Genomic DNA, 19544 nt, shown 5'->3' on the forward strand with positions numbered 1-19544 from the left:
TTTTTGGAGATACGGATTTGTAAATAATAATTATTATTCCTTCACATTTGACATTAGGAACAAACGACAAAACATGTTGATTCTACCAGAGTTACATTTTAATGAATCGATCATATTAGTAGTAATAATGAAAACAACTTTCTATTTGAATATTGATGGTGACATTGTAGCCCCTTTAACCATTTATATTTAATGAACAATTTCCCATGAAACAATAATTACTCTGCAGTTCCAGAGATACCATATTTCGAAATTATTCAAGTCAAATGGAATACGGGTACTTAACGATGAGTAATAGCTGTTTTCATTGATTTTTATATTTTCTTGTTAAAATAACTTATTAATTCTTTTGGTCTGTATTTTCTCATAAACTCTTATTTAGAGTAATGGTTCAGACATTGAAATGAAACAATATTCTATTCCAGTGTCAACTGTACGGTCATACAAACATGGTTTGTAGTAGAGATGAACAAAAGTAACTGCAGCTCTCGCTCGCTGTGTTGGTTGCATTTGTCTTTCGAGCCTCGTCTCGTCATTCACGTGTGCTTCCAGTCTCGCTCATCATTCTCCAAATAGCATTTGGTCGGCGTGGAAAGATTTCGTAACTTTGAATAACATACATCATTAAAATAAATAGCATTATAAATGTTTAAATGAGACAAAAAGACGAAACAAAACAGTATCTTAGTTATCAAAATCTTCTGGTTCTATTATATCATATTACCTATGGTTATATAAATAGAAAAAAAAATTCTCAAATAAATTTGTATTTCTAAGAAACAGAAAACATAACATTAATATCTGTTGACTTGAGATTGCACACTTGATCTTAAACATATGAAAAGAAAATGTCTTGCCTTCTAATAAGGGCTAAGTAATTAATTAAGGATTGGGGAACGGATTATTATACACTGAAAGGTAGAGATATTTCAAATAGGCTATTTGATTGTTTATACATACATAACTGTTGCCAAAGTAGATAAAAGTTCAGTCAGGTATAAACAAGTGTGGCAATTCAAGGCTGCTTGACTTCGGGACTTCGGGAGTGATCAATCTCGAGTCTCGGAATACTCACAACCAGTCTTTACGTTAAGGAAGCGACGTAATGCAACATTGTCGTGCTGGTTTTCGGCTTTGCGGGCGCTCTTAGTCTCGCTTTCTCGGTCGTTGTTCATCTCTAGTTTGTAGTCTGGTGTTAGGTACTAAATATGTGGTAAATCAATTTTACTGAAAACATTGAAAATAATTTAATACTTATATTGTATTTATAATCTATAATTCAATAATTGGAATCTAAATTAATTCAGTGAAAGAGAATTAAATAAAATTTGACACTACATTGCAAAACCCGTAAAAGGTTCATTACTAGAGTAACAACTGAAGCATTCTGTGTCTACGTTTCAAGGTTCAACAAATGTTATTCACAATTTCATTATTATTATTATTATCAGATTAATTACACGATTTGTTCCAAAATTATTAAATTATCTTGACCCATAAAATTTGAAATAAGTATGTAGAAAATTAACAATGTAAAAACACTATACATGCATACCTCTTGAACACATACATACATTCATATTTACAAATACTAAAATAGCATACACTTACGCCAGAATATTCACACATTCCACTAAATATAAAACACAATAACTGGCACAACCGTACAATGTTCATATTTGAATGAAATAACATCTACTGTTACAGATATAACATTTTCAGTAGATTTATAAATTCTAAGAAATAACACAAGACTAAGTGACTTCGAGCTTTTGTATCAGCTCCAAATTAACATGATTATATTGAGTTGTATTCAATGACAGCAATGCAAATTGTTTCTTTCCCTATGCATCTTTGGTGAAGAATGAGAATTACATTGTCACTTCTGTGTTGATTTTGAAACTACGTAAGAATTATTTTATTTTATAAACAAACAACATTTCAACCTCTGCAGGTACGATATATTCACTGAAAACCACTCAGTCTCACTATATCACTGTAACACTTCTAGCATTAGAAGAACTTTTTAATGTCACAAAAGTTTCTTCCTTTGAAGAACACAACATTTAAGACACGTTTTGTATATAAAAACTATCAGCTTTGTAAGTAATTATCAACTGTTAACTTAAAAATCGCGTAAGTAATAAATACACAGTTTATGAACTCACGAATGTCTCAAAGAACTGAAACTTAGTGATAACATGATTCCTCTTCCTCATTACCACTAAATTTTGTTAAAATATACTTCACAATAATTCCATTCAAAATTATTTATGATGGATACCCTCAACTTTTTCTTCCTTCGCTCATTATGCTCTGAGTTGTTACATAAAAAATAAATACAATGTTTCGTAACTTAAATCAGAAGATAAGGTAAAATATTGCACAGAAAACTTTAAGTTTATTTGTTCAGAATTCAATATTGATTTCTTATATAATAGCGTTATATGATATTTTATTCTCTCTGATGAGAACCTGGCGATGTGCCGACATTACGTTATAAATGTGTCACAAATGCCTGTTTTCCTTGAGTTTAAAAATGTATAATTTTGGCTTTGCGTAAGAATCACAAAAATGCTTCATAGACGTAAGCCTACAGTCTGTTCAACGACAACAACACGCATATTTCATTTTTAAAAAGTGTACAGGATTGTTCCCGATCTCTGATAACGAATTTGAGTGACATCATGTGCGTCAGGAATCACACGACAGCTGAACTGTGGGTGATAAATATGTATAAGTCTAAGTTTAAAATACTGCTGAATTTTAAAACTTTTAAAACTTTTTGGAGAAATTCAGGGCATTTACGGAATGAAGTTGTGTGTGAACTTCAAGCTTCTATTCTTGAGAAATTATTCTTTAAAAGTTATTGATATTTAGCATTGTTGCATTAGGGCGTACCGGATCTCTTTAAGATAATAGCTTCTGTACTATAAATATATTCTCTTGCTGATCTATCACGAGTGTAATGTTACGAAATTATTCACATAAATACACATGTCTTCGACAAATAAGAGTCCTGAATGTTTACTGATGGATGGTGATGATGATTAAATCGCATTCGTATTTCGCTCAATACTCGGTCACTAAAACTCTTCTTTACAGTCATGGATTGTAACGTGTCACTATGCACTCGTTGAGCACTATTTTATATGTTCCTCATAGCTTCTCATCGCTCAAGCTCACCATATTATAATATGAGTGGTCAGGAAACCTTTCTAATTCGATATATTCAGTCTCTGTAAGAAGAAGCTGCTCCAGTAGCTTCACCAATTCGCTGAAGCTCGGACGTTCTTTGGGATCTTTGTCCCAGCAGTAATACATGATGTTGTACAACTCCCTGCGGCAATGCTCGGGCTTGTCTAGCCTATAGCCGTCTCTAACTCTCCGCATGACATCAGCAGCTGCAAGCCCTGGGTAAGGTGTCGAACCCAGGGTCACAATCTCCCAGATTAGGACACCAAAACTCCATACATCTGACTTGACTGAAAATATATTGTCGTACAACGACTCTGGCGCCATCCAACGAATGGGAAGACGACCTTCTGATTTGCGTTCGTAGACGTGACTGGAGATGATGTCACGGGCGAACCCAAAGTCCGCGACTTTGCAGATGTGGTTCTCACCAACCAAAATGTTCCGTGCTGCTAGGTCTCGATGAATTATCTGCAACACGAGAATACGTAATACAATGAGACACAGACGACCTAAAGATCTCATTCTCAACAGAAACTGAACATTACATGGAAATATAAACATTTCGTAGACCTAAACATACATTGAAACGATGTTACTTCGTCTACACAGTGTATTTAAATTAGTATCAAATATTCTATAGGCGCATTCCTGTTGACTAACATAAAAAATGTTCACATAAATCTAGGTATAAACACGTTTAGTTTCCTCTTCACACGTTCATGGAATTTATTAAATTGTAATGCCTGCTCAGAAATATAATTTGAGCCTAAAGGATTCAGGAACAGTAAAAAGTATTTTGTTTATGAAACTCCTGACTTTGATGTTGACGTTTTTAGAGAGTGTGTTCAAAATGGATGTGCGCAAATACGTAACACTTCAGATGTGTTCACGAAATACTACAAAGTTCGGGACGCATGTTCAGAGGATAAATTCAATCAGGAGACCATTTTGAACTCTGTTGTACAATATATTATTTAATATTTCCTAAAGTGATCTTCCATACGGTATTGAAAATGACACTGACTCATCTGATTCAATCTTCTGAATCTCATCTTTCATACGACTGACAGAACTATTGTATATAAACACCAGTTGATTTCGTTATTCTTTTCGTAACTAATTTGATCGTCATCCATGGGTAGCTGCTTTCTCATGGATTGGAATACGTTCGCAATTACCCCGCGGTTTGGCTGTGGAATACATTTCCTTTTTAGTTATTTTGTTTTGGTAACATGTTTACATTACGAATGTGTAATATAGTTTGAGTACGAGAATTCTCGTACATATTGTAACGTTGACTGGGTCTCATTTGTCCGCACTGTTCGAGATATCCATTCTGGTTCAATTTACATCTGGATTAATACATGTACGTAATGAAATGTTGCATCCATTTTTATAATCTTCTTCCTTCAATTCAGACTTCATTTGCAGTTTATAATGATATGATATGATATGATATGATGATATGATATTATATGATACATGATATGAAATATGATATGATATGATGTGATATGATATGATATATGATATGATAATTATATGATATATGATATGATATGCAGTGGCGAAGCTACATTCATGCAACTGGGTATTCTAAAATTCATACCTTATATTTTTTTGTAGATAAACTCCAGTCGGCGTGTTTTTCGCTCTGCAAAGATGTCGATGATGCGTTCTTTGAAGATGTCGTCTCTGGAAAGACTGTTTAACAAACCCTTCTCAATAGCCAGAGTACTCAAATTGGTCAGTCTAGAATCTGACATGGAGTTCCTTAAAAATATCTTAACTCTCTTCAATGCACTCATACTTCGTTCACTCGACGCAGTAGATACAGGGAAGGTGAGAATCAGTCTTATGAGCCGCACTGTTTCTTGATAGATTTTTTCTAAGCCATTGTTCAAAAAATATTTCAGCAACAAACCTGCAGGCAAATGCTTTGTTTGGTCAGAATAAATGTTTGTGAGTTCATTTTGAAGCTGTTCACTGTCAAAGTATGGATACTTTTTTACCAATGCACTCAACTTAAGTAACGGAAACACTGATCTATAAGCAGGGAACTGTTTTTCATCGAGTAATTCAACAAAATTAAAGTTTTTAAGATCTTCAAATCTCGATTCCATCTGTGTCACTATGGTATCAATTATTTCAAAAGCTAGGACTTGTAGTCTCATAAATGATCCTGATCCTGCCTCATTGTTCAGCACCTTAGCATCTTTGATGCACTCCTCAACAGTTTCCTGATTTCTAAGAGATTTTACATTCGTTATAGCATATTTTACTTCATGATTGCAAATGCTGATATTTGATGTATACTTTATTTGCAACACACTGTATAAGTGGTCAATGTAAACAAATATTTTCTGATAAAAACACAACAAGAAAATGAAGGTTGGATCTTCTAATCTTCTTAACAAACCAACAGCGCCATTATAGGAATCTCCATCCCAGTCTTCATCATTGTCAATAATATGAGACATCGCTCTTCTTAGTTCCTGAAAGGGAGCAGTTATAGTTGCTGTAGCTCTAGAGTGATAATTCCAGCGCGTAGTGCTTGCTTGAGGGAGTTTGAAACCTGCCTCTCTTAAAAGCATAGATCTTTTTGAAGATTTACTGAAAAATGTGTGAAAGGCTGTCAAATCATAAACAAAGAGACGAACTTTCTTAATCGTTTTGGCACCATACAAAAGTACCAGATTAAGTCTGTGGGCGTAACAATGAATGAACATTGAATTAGGGCACTGCTGCATTAACCCCACCACGAGAGCCTGACATCACTGAAGCACCGTCATAAGTTTGACAGATGAGCTTATTTTCAACTTTGCTGTCTTTCATCACATTCAAGATAACAGTTGATAAACCTTCGACGGTTTTGTCTTTTGATACATCAAAGAATCCTAAAAACCGTTCTTGTACTGAATCGTTCACACAATAACGAAATATAACACTCATCTGTGATTTACAAGACACATCTAGTGTTTCATCTGCTTGAATTCCGCCAAGTCTAATTCCTTCTGAATTGTTTCCTTGACTACTAATGTTGCACATTCAATTAATTCATTTTGGATTTCACTTGAAGTCCCTTTAAAGCCCAATATGGATTCCAACTTTTCTCTAACAAACTGCTCTTCTTGCGCAAGCATGTCCAATATTTCTAGGTAATTGCCTTTATTTTCTGACTGATCGCTCTCATCGTGTCCACGAAATGAGAGCTCTTGCTTTCCTAAGAAGCAGATGACTTGAATCAGTCTGCCAAGATATCGTCTATTGCGACTCACCATTTCGTTGTGCTTGAGACTCGAGAGCCGAGCCGCTTCTGATAGAGCATGCTCTATTCTGAGTTGTCCCAGAAGATGATATCGTTCTCAATTAAGAATATGTTTCTTAGAAATTTGATGTTTACGTGCTCTACGATAGAAGCTTTTTCATACATGCAATCCCAGTTTCACTCCATTCTTTATTATCGCCTTCACCACCAAACAGAAGACAAACGTAACAATGCATCATGCCGGTCGTTACACTTGCTGTTAACCATTCATATTGCTCATACCACTGAGACTGAAACTTACTTGACTGATGTTTATCACGCTGTACAATGTTTAGATGAGGTTTTGGTCTTCTCTCTTTCACTGCACATTTCTCTTCATAGGGCAACGAAGAAAATGGTCTTGATTTCAGATACACTATTAGATCACTACACTGATCCATGTTTTTAAACTCACAAACAAACATGAACTGAAATACCGCTCTCACTTCACTTCATCGCGTGGTTATTTAAAGACGCTGCTGCTAACCAATACAGTCATGCTCCTGCGTCGAAAAGTGTCATTAGAAAAAGTTCGTTTTTACGAAGTATTCTTTACCAACCGTTAAATGTATTTTCAATTTTCACGTTCGTTTCAGTAGCTAATCTAATTCGAATTCTATACTATAAGTGTATTCGTAGTACCGAAATACCGCACCCACAGTTGACTGAATAAAAACGAAAAGTGAATAATGGATGATACACGATAATAATGAACACAACTGCACTTTACGGAAACAGACCGACGAAAAATGAATACTGTCCTCTAGTATAAGTATTGCAGATCTTTTTGTCACTTGTGAGGAAAGAGGACGTTAGCAAGCGAGCCTTTATGGTGATGGTCCTGTGCAGGATTGGGTCAAGCAAAGGGACTCGGGTAGACAAGGGAGGAACATTGACACCAAGGAAAGTATACTCAGTTGCTTAGAAGAAATCGACCTGTAGGCGAGACGCCTCCATTACTTTTAAACTAAAATACAGTAGGTCTACTAAAAGAGGATGAACAAGAGAGATCGTTCTCAATGTATAAAATTTTATGAGGAAATAACCAGAATAGTAAAAAATAAGTAGCAGATGCAAACAAGATGTCTAACAAATGTGAAGGCCACACCTGTGGAGTAACGGTAGCGCGTCTGGCCGCGAAACCTGGTGGCCCGGGTTCGATTCCCGGGGCAAATTACTTGGTTGAGGTTTTTTCCGGGGTTTTCCCTCAACCCAATATGAGCAAATGCTGGGTAACTTTCGGTGCTCGACTCTGGACTCATTTCACCGGCATTATCACCATCTCATTCAGACGCTAAATAACCTAAGATGTTGATAAAGCATTGTAAAATAATTTACTTAAAAAATAAGAAAAACAAAGGTGAAGAGGATTTTGCCTGAACAAAAATAACATGAAGCTGAAGGATTATCAGGGAAGAAACGTCAATGCAAAAGACCGCTACTGATATTGACAACTTTGACAAATGGAGATCATAGTAATAACAAAATACAATGAAAGCAGTAGTGATAGTGTTGTGGAAAAAATTTCTAACAATAACAATAAACTCACAGTCTGTAACGTTTTATTAGATTCGGTTTTCTTAACTTATCGGCATTATAGGACTATTTACACGAGTTCTGAGTGTACTTCTACTGTCACGGCGTTTGGCAGGATGGTGTCTGTAGGGGGTTGCAGCTGGTTGGGAGACATACAAATTGGACAGTGACTCGCTTCTTTGTTTAACATTTAAAATTTCAGGGGCCAAAAAGATCTGCGATACTTTTTTATACCATAATTTCTCACACACTGACAGACTGCAGCTTTGCCAACCATGGCCGAATTCGGCTAAACGTAGCTTTTAGCAGAATGGTCGTAGTCGAATGGCAAAGTGTAGCCGAATGAGATTCGATCGAATGACCATTTGTGAATACTCGATTTTATTTGTAAACACGTTCTTCTATCAAATTCTATTTTCTCACATTCTAATAACCATAAGAAGTTTCTCGCTTCCTCAAAAAAATTACGAAAACATAATAGAAAATTTAAGTTAGGACTGAATTCCGGACACTGCGACCATTATTTATGGCAACATGGTAAGGAAAACTTTATTATTTTCAGTTTCCTTTTCCTGTTATGTGAATTGCGCCCATTGTTTAATGGTCAATTCCTGGATTCGTGAATTCGCCGACACCTGACAGTGTCTTTGTTGGGAGTCGACTATGCAACAAAAATGAACTGGCCCTAAATTAATTAATGACATTTCCAACACATCCGCCTTCGAACATTGTAACTATAGCATAGGTCATAGATTCTGGTTATTACTCTGTGAATGTGTGTTGCTTCATTTTGGTATTTGTAGCTGAATTTCGGACCTTTGTAGCAGACTCACTAGTATTAAGGTTGGTAACGCTGAATGACAAGTCCGGAGCATGTCCAGAGTCTAGGCTCTTTCCAGACTTCACAGCACACGGTTTAGCATTAGTGACGTATGCAAGCACTCCGCTTGGCGCATGCGCATATGCTTTCTCTATCAGCTGCAGCGAGTCTGATTTGAAGCAGTCTCCTCATTCAGTGAGTGTATAACTCATTGGTGAGTAGCCATAATGTAGTTGTGCGCTGGTCCCGCGCCGAGGAGCTGGCGTCAATCCTTCAGTAACTAGAGAGCGTAATACCGAAAACTAGAGATTTCATTTACTTATACCAATGGAAACAGGAAAATGAAAATGCGCTTATTTCTTGAAAATCCCATGGGTATTCTAAGGCTCACAGATTACCCTTCAGCTTCGCCCCTGATGATATGATGTGATATGATATGATATATGATATGATATATGATACGATACGATACGATATGATATATGATTTATGATATGATGTGATATATGATATGGTATGAAATGATATGATATGATATGATATGATATGATATGATATGATATGATATGATATGATATGATATGATATGATATGATATATGATATATTTGATATGATACGATACGATATATTTATTCATCTATCATATATCTGTAAGGCAGACTGTTACAATTCTGTATAACCCCAGATCTGCCTTAGGTACTTACAGTTTTAATCATCTATGCCAAGTCTCACAAAATATATATATATATATATATATATATATATATATATATATATATATATATAAACACACACATACATACTACAAGATCAATTTAATACACCATTACTTTTAATTTTCTCCTCCCATTTCATCTTCACTATCATTAAAAATTTGCCCAATTTATTTAAACTCTCTTATATTATGTTAGAAATTTAATTTTTCAGTCGTTGACTTTACTACTTTATATATTTTGTTAGGTGTTAACCTTTACATAATAAATTGTGTGATGTATGAACGTTTTCGTTGACCATGTCAACATCATCAGATACACTCTGTCATTTTACAATATCAATACTCTCATCTACACAATTCACATACAATACATGTTTACTGTCATATGAAGGTAAAACCTATTAAAAATTATATGAATTAGTTTTATAATGTTGAATTGTGGATACCCCAACTGTCAACAATTAAAATATACCCATGATAATATAAGTATACTTTAATTGTTGACAGTTGGGGTATCCACAATTCAACATTATAAAACTAATTCATATAATTTTTAATAGGTTTTACCTTCATATGACAGTAAACATGTATTGTATGTGAATTGTGTAGATAACATTGAGAGTATTGATATTGTAAAATGACAGAGTGTATCTGATGATGATGACATGGTCAACGAAAACGTTCATACATCACACAATTTATTATGTAAAGGTTAACACCTAACAAAATATATAAAGTAGTAAAGTCAACGACTGAAAAATTAAATTTCTAACATATTCACAGACTTTTCTGAAAATTACGCAAAATGAATTGCAAAATATCTCTTATATTAGTTATATTACATATTTTCTTATATGCTACATATCTATTCATACTCAGATTTATTTTTTATTCATTTTTTCGTTGTATTGCCTGTTTCTTGACATTCTAATAGACTAATATATTATGGAACGCGTTTTCTCCTGTGCCACAAAGGGGGCAGACATCGTTTATAAGGATATATTTCTAGAAATTTTAGTAAAAATTTTCAAACAATGTTTTATGTCATTTGCAAGCATTTGATTAAAAATTTGCTGACTGATAGCCAATTTTCTTTAGCTACATTTTGGCTTTCATGAAAAACATCTGCAGCCTTAGTATTACTCAATCTTTGTCGTCTATAGTATTTCATTTTATTTTAAACTGAACCAGTTTCTTTAGACTTTGTTGTCCAAGGGCTGTCTCGAAGATGCATTTTTGTTCGAAATTATCTTAATCCGCCAGTGAAGCTGCTACCACAGACTTTGTATTTTGTAACATTGCACCAAACCAATTTTAGTTTGAAGATTCAAAACCATTTCCTCAAACTTGGAAAATGCGTGTAATAAGCAAGCCAAATGGCCAACAAACTCCTTATTATTCAAATTTAATTATTATATCATAACAAAGAATGCACTAATTTACCACAAAATTACAGTCCATCGTATCCACATCCTCTTACCTAGCATCTCGTTTTGTTTACCTTTCACTACCTCGAACCCGGAACATGTATCTTCTCTCTATTCCTCTGCACAGAACATTCTTCTGCTCATCATCTTTCAGCATATCTATTCCACACCTCTGGAATTCTCTCCCTGACCACGTCAGAGATTGTCGGACAATATCAAAATTCAAATTTAAATTAAAAAATCACATTCTAGTTCGTGGAATTGTTTGTTGAACACATGTCAGGTTGCGCAACTTCGCCTTAACCCATGACATATAGTAAATATTGTAACTATGCTGTTGTAAAATTGAAAATTAATATGTAATGTATTTATTATTATTATTATTATTGCTATTATTATTATTATTATTATTATTATTATTATTATTATTGCTATTATTATTATTATTATTATTATTGCTATTATTATTATTATTATTATTATTATTATTATTATTATTATTATTATTGTCAGTTATCAATATCATCATTGCTATCTCTGTTTCCTTTCTTTTCGTTGTATTAGCTCGATGAGAGCACTATAATGTACTTTTGACTGTTGACCCTCTATAGGGCTTTAACTTAATTTGTATCATTTTCATCAGTGTTTGTATTTCTTTTTTATATTTATATGTGCTATCTGGTAGGGTGGAAGAGAAGGCCTTATGGCCTTAATCCTGTCAGATTAAATAAATTATTATTATTATTATTATTATTATTATTATTATTATTATTATTATTATTATTATTATTATTATTATTATTATTATGCTTAGCAGCCAGTACTGCCACCTGAATTTCATAGAAAATACACTTGAATTCTCTGCCTAGTGGATTCTCGGCTATACAAGCACTGCGGATAGACGTAAATAAAGTACAGTATATACTTAAAATAGTATTCATTTACAGAATACTCGTTTATAAGAAGTTGTAATGAAGCATACTTACTCCCTTTGATGAAAGAAAATCCATTCCACGGGCAACCTGATAAACGAAAGAAGTGAGATCTCTTGAAGTCAGGCTATTGCTGGGTCCATGAAGGTTACCATAGTAACGCTCAGCTCGTGAATTTCGCAGGAAACTCTGCAGCTTTCCGTGGGGAACATATTCCATAATAACAAAGAATGGCTCTGAAAGAAACAAATAGTCAAATTAGAATAATAATAATAATAATAATAGTAATAATAATACTTACTTACTTACTTACAAATGGCTTTTAAGGAACCCGAAGGTTCATTGCCGCCCTCACATAAGCCCGCCAGCGGTCCCTATCCTGTGCAAGATTAATCCAGTCTCTATCATCATACCCCACCTCCCTCAGATCCATTTTAATATTATCCTCCCATCTACGTCTCGGCCTCCCTAAAGGTCTTTTTCCCTCCGGTCTCCCAACTAACACTCTATATGCATTTCTGGATTCGCCCATACGTGCTACATGCCCTGCCCATCTCAAACGTCTGGATTTAATGTTCCTAATTATGTCAGGTGAAGAATACAATGCGTGCAGTTCTGTGTTGTGTAACTTTCTCCATTCTCCTGTAACTTCATCCCGCTTAGCCCCAAATATTTTCCTTATCACCTTATTCTCAAACACCCTGAACCTATGTTCCTCTCTCAGAGTGAGAGTCCAAGTTTCACAACCATACAGAACAACCGGTAATATAACTGTTTTATAAATTCTAACTTTCAGATTTTTCGACAGCAGACTGGATGATAAGAGCTTCTCAACCGAATAATAACACGCATTTCCCATATTTATTCTGCGTTTAATTTCCTCCCGAGTGTCATTTATATTTGTTACTGTTGCTCCAAGATATTTGAATTTTTCCACCTCTTCGAAGGATAAATCTCCAATTTTTATATTTCCATTTCGTACAATATTCTGGTCACGAGACATAATCATATACTTTGTCTTTTCGGGATTTACTTCCAAACCGATCGCTCTACTTGCTTCAAGTAAAATTTCCGTGTTTTCCCTAATCGTTTGTGTATTTTCTCCTAACATATTCACGTCATCCGCATAGACAAGAAGCTGATGTGACCCGTTCAATTCCAAACCCTGCCTGTTATCCTGAACTTTCCTAATGGCATATTCTAGAGCGAAGTTAAAAAGTAAAGGTGATAGTGCATCTCCTTGCTTTAGCCCGCAGTGAATTGGAAAAGCATTAGATAGAAACTGACCTATACGGACTCTGCTGTACGTTTCACTGAGACACATTTTAATTAATCGAACTAGTTTCTTGGGAATACCAAATTTAATAAGAATATCATATAATACTTCCCTCTTAACCGAGTCATAAGCCTTTTTGAAATCTATGAATAACTGATGTACTGTACCCTTATACTCCCATTTTTTCTCCATTATCTGTCGAATACAAAAAATCTGATCAATAGTCGATCTATTACGCCGAAAACCGCACTGATGATCCCCAATAATTTCATCTACGTACGGAGTTAATCTTCTCAAAAGAATATTGGACAAAATTTTGTACGACGTCAACAAAAGTGATATTCCTCGAAAGTTACCACAGTTGGTTTTGTCCCCCTTTTTAAAAATAGGTACAATTATGGACTCCTTCCATTGTTCTGGTACAATTTCCTTTTCCCAAATAGCAAGTACAAGTTTATAAATTTCGCTATATAATGCACTCCCACCCTCTTGTATTAATTCTGCTGGAATTTGATCGATACCTGGAGACTTGTACTTTTTCAGATTTTCTATCGCAATTTCGACTTCTGTAAGCGTGGGTTCGGGTATAAATGGCTCAGCAGTTTGTATTTCAATTTCGTCCCGATCATTTCTATTTGGCCTATGTACATTTAGTAGTTGCGCAAAATAGTTTTTCCATCTGTTTAGGATTGATGGAGAGTCTGCAAGCAAGTCACCATTCTCATCCTTGATAACGTTTACCCTTGGCTGATATCCGTTCTTAAATTCCTTTATACCCTTATATAAATCTCGAATGTTTTTATTCTTACTATTTGTTTCTACCTCATTCAGTTTTTCCTTCAAGTAACCTCTCTTTTTATTCCTAAGTGTACGACTTGCTTCCCGTCTTTCATTGAAATAATTATCTCTCTTCTCCTCAACTGGATCCTGTAAGAATTTCAATTTTGCCTGTTTCCTTCTTTCTACTACCATGCAACAATCTTCATCAAACCACGGTTTCTTTTTCTTAGTTTCATAATAACCTATGCTCTGCTCAGCTGCAATTTTGATACTATCTCTGATATTTTCCCACACGCTATTAACATCTAATTCTTTCTCAACTTCGTCGGATATATTATTATTATTATTATTATTATTATTATTATTATTATTATTAATTGCCTTACATGTTTATTCCTTGTATGTCTAATTTATTTTGACCTGCTGTTCATATTTTATTATGCATTTTCCTTTCCTTCTATACGTTACATATTTGTCTGATTCCTACTTACTTGTTGCTTGCATTATATTATTATTATTATTATTATTATTATTATTATTATTATTATTATTATTATTATTATTATTATTATTATTATCTTATTCAGTTTCGTGTGTACTTTGTAAATTTGTAGTGAATTTTGTAATTCAGTTTTACTCCTAGTTGAGTGTTAGAGAAGGTCGTATGGCCTTAACTCTGCCAGGTTAAATAGATCTTTATTATTATTATTATTATTATTATTATTATTATTATTATTATTATTATTATTATTATTATTATGTTATAGTATTTGAAACTAGTCTTCTAGTTTGTGCTAGTTTGGACATGTCATTTTCCGTGTTTAGTTGGTATAATTTATGTATTTCAGTTGATATAATTTGTGTGTTTAATTGTATAGTTTTTTGTGTTTTTAGTTTGGATAGTTTGTTTGTATGTTTAGTTGGGGTAGTTTGTGTGTTTAGTTGGCACAATTTATGTCTTTAGTTGGTATAGCTTTTTATGTGTTTAGTTTGGATAGTTTGTGTGTTTAGCTTGTATAATTTGTGTGTTCAGTTGTATAATTTTTGTGTCTTAACACTGTACAATTTATGTGTTCAATTTGTATAGTTTTTTATGTGTTTAGTTTGGATAATTTTTTGTGTTCTGAGTTTGGATAGTTTGTGTGTGTGTGTGTGTGTGTGTGTGTGTGTGTGTGTGTGTGTGTTTAGACTATAATTTATGTGTTCAGTTTGTATAGTTTCTTTTTGTGTGCGTTTAGTTTGTATAATTTATGTGTTTAGTCTGTATAGTTTTTCGTGTTTAATTTGTAAGTGTATAGTATAAGCTCTCTTGGACTGGCTCACTCTACACTATTGTTGGAAGCCGTTGCCCTTATGGGAATTCTGGCTTTTCATATTGACATTCATATTTGTAACTAGGTAGAAAATAATATAATCTAACTTACTTACTTACAAATGACTTTTAAAGAATAAGGTGGTTCATTACCGCCCTCACATAAGCCCGCCATCGGTCCCTATCCTGAGCAAGATTAATTCAGTTCCTAGCATCATACCCACATTCCATATAATTATCTATATTGTCCAGGATAATTATAGTGTTGTGAATTGGGGAAAAAGAACAGAAACTTTAGAGTAAGAAGAAGTTATTTTACGTAACTCAGACGTAAATGCTGGACATGCTGGAGCGATCTTCGCAACATTTAGAAGTCGAGAGTTTTGTATCACGACACAAGGTTTAATTCTGTTAATTCTAGTTATAGTTACATAGTACTTAAGCCTATCTACTTTTTTTTTGCTTTCTTATTTAATATTAACTTACTAGCTGTTAGTTTATATTGACAGGAAAAGTGTTGTGAAAGTAGTGATAGTCTTGGTTGAAGCTTTTAACAAAAAGGTAGAAGTAGTGTAGTTTAGACTAGTAGTGTAATATTCTTAGAGTTGGTAGAAGTGGACCCTAGTCAAACGGAAATTCTGACAGTCTCTGACAATGACACTGACCTTCATAATTCCCCTCCCCTTACCAGTAACAACCTGTCCCAAGCAGACGGTAGATATCTTACAGGCCGCTTTCTCTTTCCACCCCAATGCCCTTCGAGTCGCACACATAAACGCTCAAAGTATTTTAGCACACATTGACGACTTTTACGCTATATTTTCCCCACTAAACTTGCACGCCATCTTAATTACTGAGACCTGGCTTCAGCCATCTTTATCCTCTTCCCTAATTCACCTCGACGGATACAATCTACTTCGCAACGATCGCTTAAATAAGCGGGAAGGTGGTGTTGCAGCCTTCATTAGATCGGATCTCGAGCCCAAAGTTATTCACCAATCCCCCGGCGAATATTCCTCTCGCCCTGAATTTTTCTTCGTAGAAATACGAGTTAGTTTTCAGAAATGTTTGCTGTGTATTGTTTATAAGCCTGCGAAGGTTAATTTTTAGCTGACCTGGAGACATCCCTACAGAACCTATTGCCATATTATGAACACGTAATCGTAATGGGTGACTTTAATACAAATCTGCTTACCGCTGACTCAATACAGACGACACAACTAAAGACAATGTTCCATGCTTGTGATATGACTATCCTTCCACTTGAACTCACTCATCATACCACCTACTCAGAAACGCTCCTTGACTTAATCATCACCAATAATCCTGCCAAAGTTCTCTCACATGGACAGCTATCTGCGTCTGGAATATCTTCCCACGATATAATATATGTAATATACGCATTGCAGTGTCCCAAATTGACAACCAAAATAGCTACTTATAGAGACCTAAAACGTATTGACAATTCTGCTTTAATAGACGACGCATTACGTATACCCTGGGACGCAATATGGAAGTTACGAACTGTGGACGAGAAGATAGAACAGCTAAATAACTTTATTATAGACTTGTATGACCGACATGCTCCTCTAAAAACTAGACGTGTGAGAAGACTGCCTGCGCCGTGGATGACTGCTGACATACGCAACATGATGGCTGAACGAGATTCGGCATATCGAAAATATAGACGAGACAAAAACGAAACTAATTTTAACAGGTACAAGCAACTGAGAAACAGAACCAGCCAGACTGTTACGAATGCTAAAATCCGACATGCATACAGCCTTACTGAACCAGGAACTACACCTCCACGCTACGGAGACATGTGCAGACAATGGGATTAAGACAGACAAAGACCCAGGTAGACGGCAACTCAATCTCACTGGAACGGCTCAATGACCACTTTACGAAAACTCACACTACAACATTGACAAACAACAGACAATCGATGAACTCTTAAACCTACGGACCAACCCCTCAAGGGAAAATTTTCACTTTTTGTATATTACGCAATCCGACGTAAAGAAAGCTCTGAAACGAATCACAACTAAAGCAGAAGGACCAGACCACGTGAATATTTCGTTATTAAAGAAAATCATAGACGTAATACTACCGACTGTGACCCACATTTTCAATGCCTCAATCATAACTTCGACTTACCCACAGCAATGGAAACTCGCTTTTGTCCACCCAATTCCCAAGACCAAAACACCGACATCTTATAACGACTACATACCTATCAGCATCCTTCCTGCCCTATCCAAAGCATTGGAACGCATTGTACACAAGCAACTGACAGAATACTTAAACAAATACAAACTTCTCGACTCTTATCAATCAGGTTTCAAGGCCGGACATAACACAAGTACAGCATTACTTAAAATCACGGAAGACCTACGCGAGGCCCGGGACGAACGTAAATTGACAATAATGACTTTACTTGACTTCAGCAAAGCCTTCGATTCTGTAGACATTGACTTGTTAATATGTAAACTCAGAAGACTACAGCTAGAAGAGCACGTTGTCCTGTGGTTTGACTCTTACCTTAATGGCCTCCAACAAAGTGTGATAGCTGGAAATCGTTCTTCCTCTTGGCAGTTCGTGAGGTCATGGATCCCACAGGGATCAGTTCTTGCCCATTTACTATTTACAATTTATATCAACGACATATCAGAATCTCTAAAGTACTGCCGACACCATCTCTATGCAGACGACCTTCAAATATACATAAAATTCCACACTGACGAAATAAATGATGCAATAACTAAAATTAATGACGATCTGGACTCCATCTGGTCATGGACACGGAAATTCCGACTTAAACTAAATCCAGAAAAATCACAATCAATCATTGTGGGCCATTCATGTTTGTTAAGCGCTATTACCATACAAAATTTGTCCCCGATTAAAATACACGGCACCGAAATTCCGTTCAGCAAATCAGTAAAGAATCTAGGTATTTATATGGATAAAAGTTTAAATTGGAACATTCAGTTGCAGAAACCTGCAAAAAAGTATTCTCATTAATCCACTCGTTTAGACGATTGAAGAATTTTCTACCCTTTTCCATGAAAAAAAAATGTTAGTGCAAACGCTCGTGATGCCCCACTCCGATTACTCTGATATTCTGCTTACTGACCTAAGCGTTACTTCGGCGCAGAGACTACAACGTGTTCATAATATGTGCGTCCGTTTCGTCTGCAATATTCGCCGGGCTGATCACGTAACACCATCCCTCGAAATGTTGTCCTGGCTCCGTCTACTCTAGAAGATCGTAGGAAAATCCACTGTCTTTCCCTTCTCTTTCACATATTGCATTTCTCTACTCCTGTCTATCTTGCGTCTCGTTTTCAAAATGTATCCACCCATCATAACCTAGACACGCGATCACAACACTCCTCAATATTATCCATTCCCTCCCACCGAACATCCTCATATTCATCTTCTTTCACTGTGGCTGTTCCTCGACTTTGGAATTCCCTACCGAGTAATGTCAGGGACTGTCAGACATCAAACCAATTTAAGAATAGCCTAACGAGATATTTTTGTAACAATTCTTGTTAACAATAATAGCTGTTTCAGGTTTCTCAATGTTTAATGGTTATATATATATCACAGATAAATATCTAAATTATCTTATTATTATTATTATTATTATTATTATTATTATTATTATTATTATTATAACTATTTCTTACCAATGTTTATTATTGTCACACTAACATAAGTTATCCAGTTTTCATTATTTACTTTCATGTTGTTTTATGATCTACCACAAAATATCTCAATATCCGGTAATTTCATCACTATAGACTTTTGTTATTGTAGGTTTAATTTGTAATTTAGTAAATACAAAAATATTCTTTGTTCTTAACTTCTATGATAAAATGTCTAGCTTTCATTAATCAGGTATTCTTGTCGTACTTTAATTTTTATTGTAATTGTCATTGTAAATTTAATATTAATTGTAATCTTATTGTTCATGTTATAGTTGTAATCCCCTGGTAGAGGGGCAGAGAAGGCCTGACGGCCTTATCTCTACCAGGTTAAATAAATAAATCTAATCTAATCTAATCTAGATATTAATGTAATAACTATGTAAGCAAATGTATTTAATTAGAATTAGAGTCTGGCTGGGCGGAAGAGAAGGCCTACTGGCCTTAACTCTGCCAGATTAAGTAAATAAATTATTATTATTATTATTATTACTATTATTATTATTATTATTATTATTATTAT

The 19544-nt window shown here is 34.8% G+C and overlaps 1 protein-coding gene across 2 annotated transcripts in view; it reads right to left on the bottom strand.

Moving 5' to 3' along the window:
• Positions 1–1232: 1232 nt before the first annotated feature.
• Cad96Ca (tyrosine kinase receptor Cad96Ca) overlaps positions 1233–19544 on the bottom strand; it is a 327323-nt gene continuing 309011 nt past the window's right edge. Inside the window, exons 8-9 of one of the 2 annotated variants that reach the window (XM_069839607.1) lie at positions 11992–12173; positions 1233–3666 (exon numbers count right to left, since the gene is read on the bottom strand). In XM_069839607.1, the coding sequence (XP_069695708.1) occupies positions 3160–3666; positions 11992–12173 (689 nt within the window). In that variant the 3' untranslated portion in view covers positions 1233–3159. The remainder of the gene's footprint in view (positions 3667–11991; positions 12174–19544) is intronic. The other variant, XM_069839606.1, reaches the window with a different exon arrangement.

The sequence above is a fragment of the Periplaneta americana genome, chromosome 11 (assembly GCF_040183065.1).
Source record: "Periplaneta americana isolate PAMFEO1 chromosome 11, P.americana_PAMFEO1_priV1, whole genome shotgun sequence".
Taxonomy (NCBI): Eukaryota; Metazoa; Arthropoda; class Insecta; order Blattodea; family Blattidae; genus Periplaneta; species Periplaneta americana.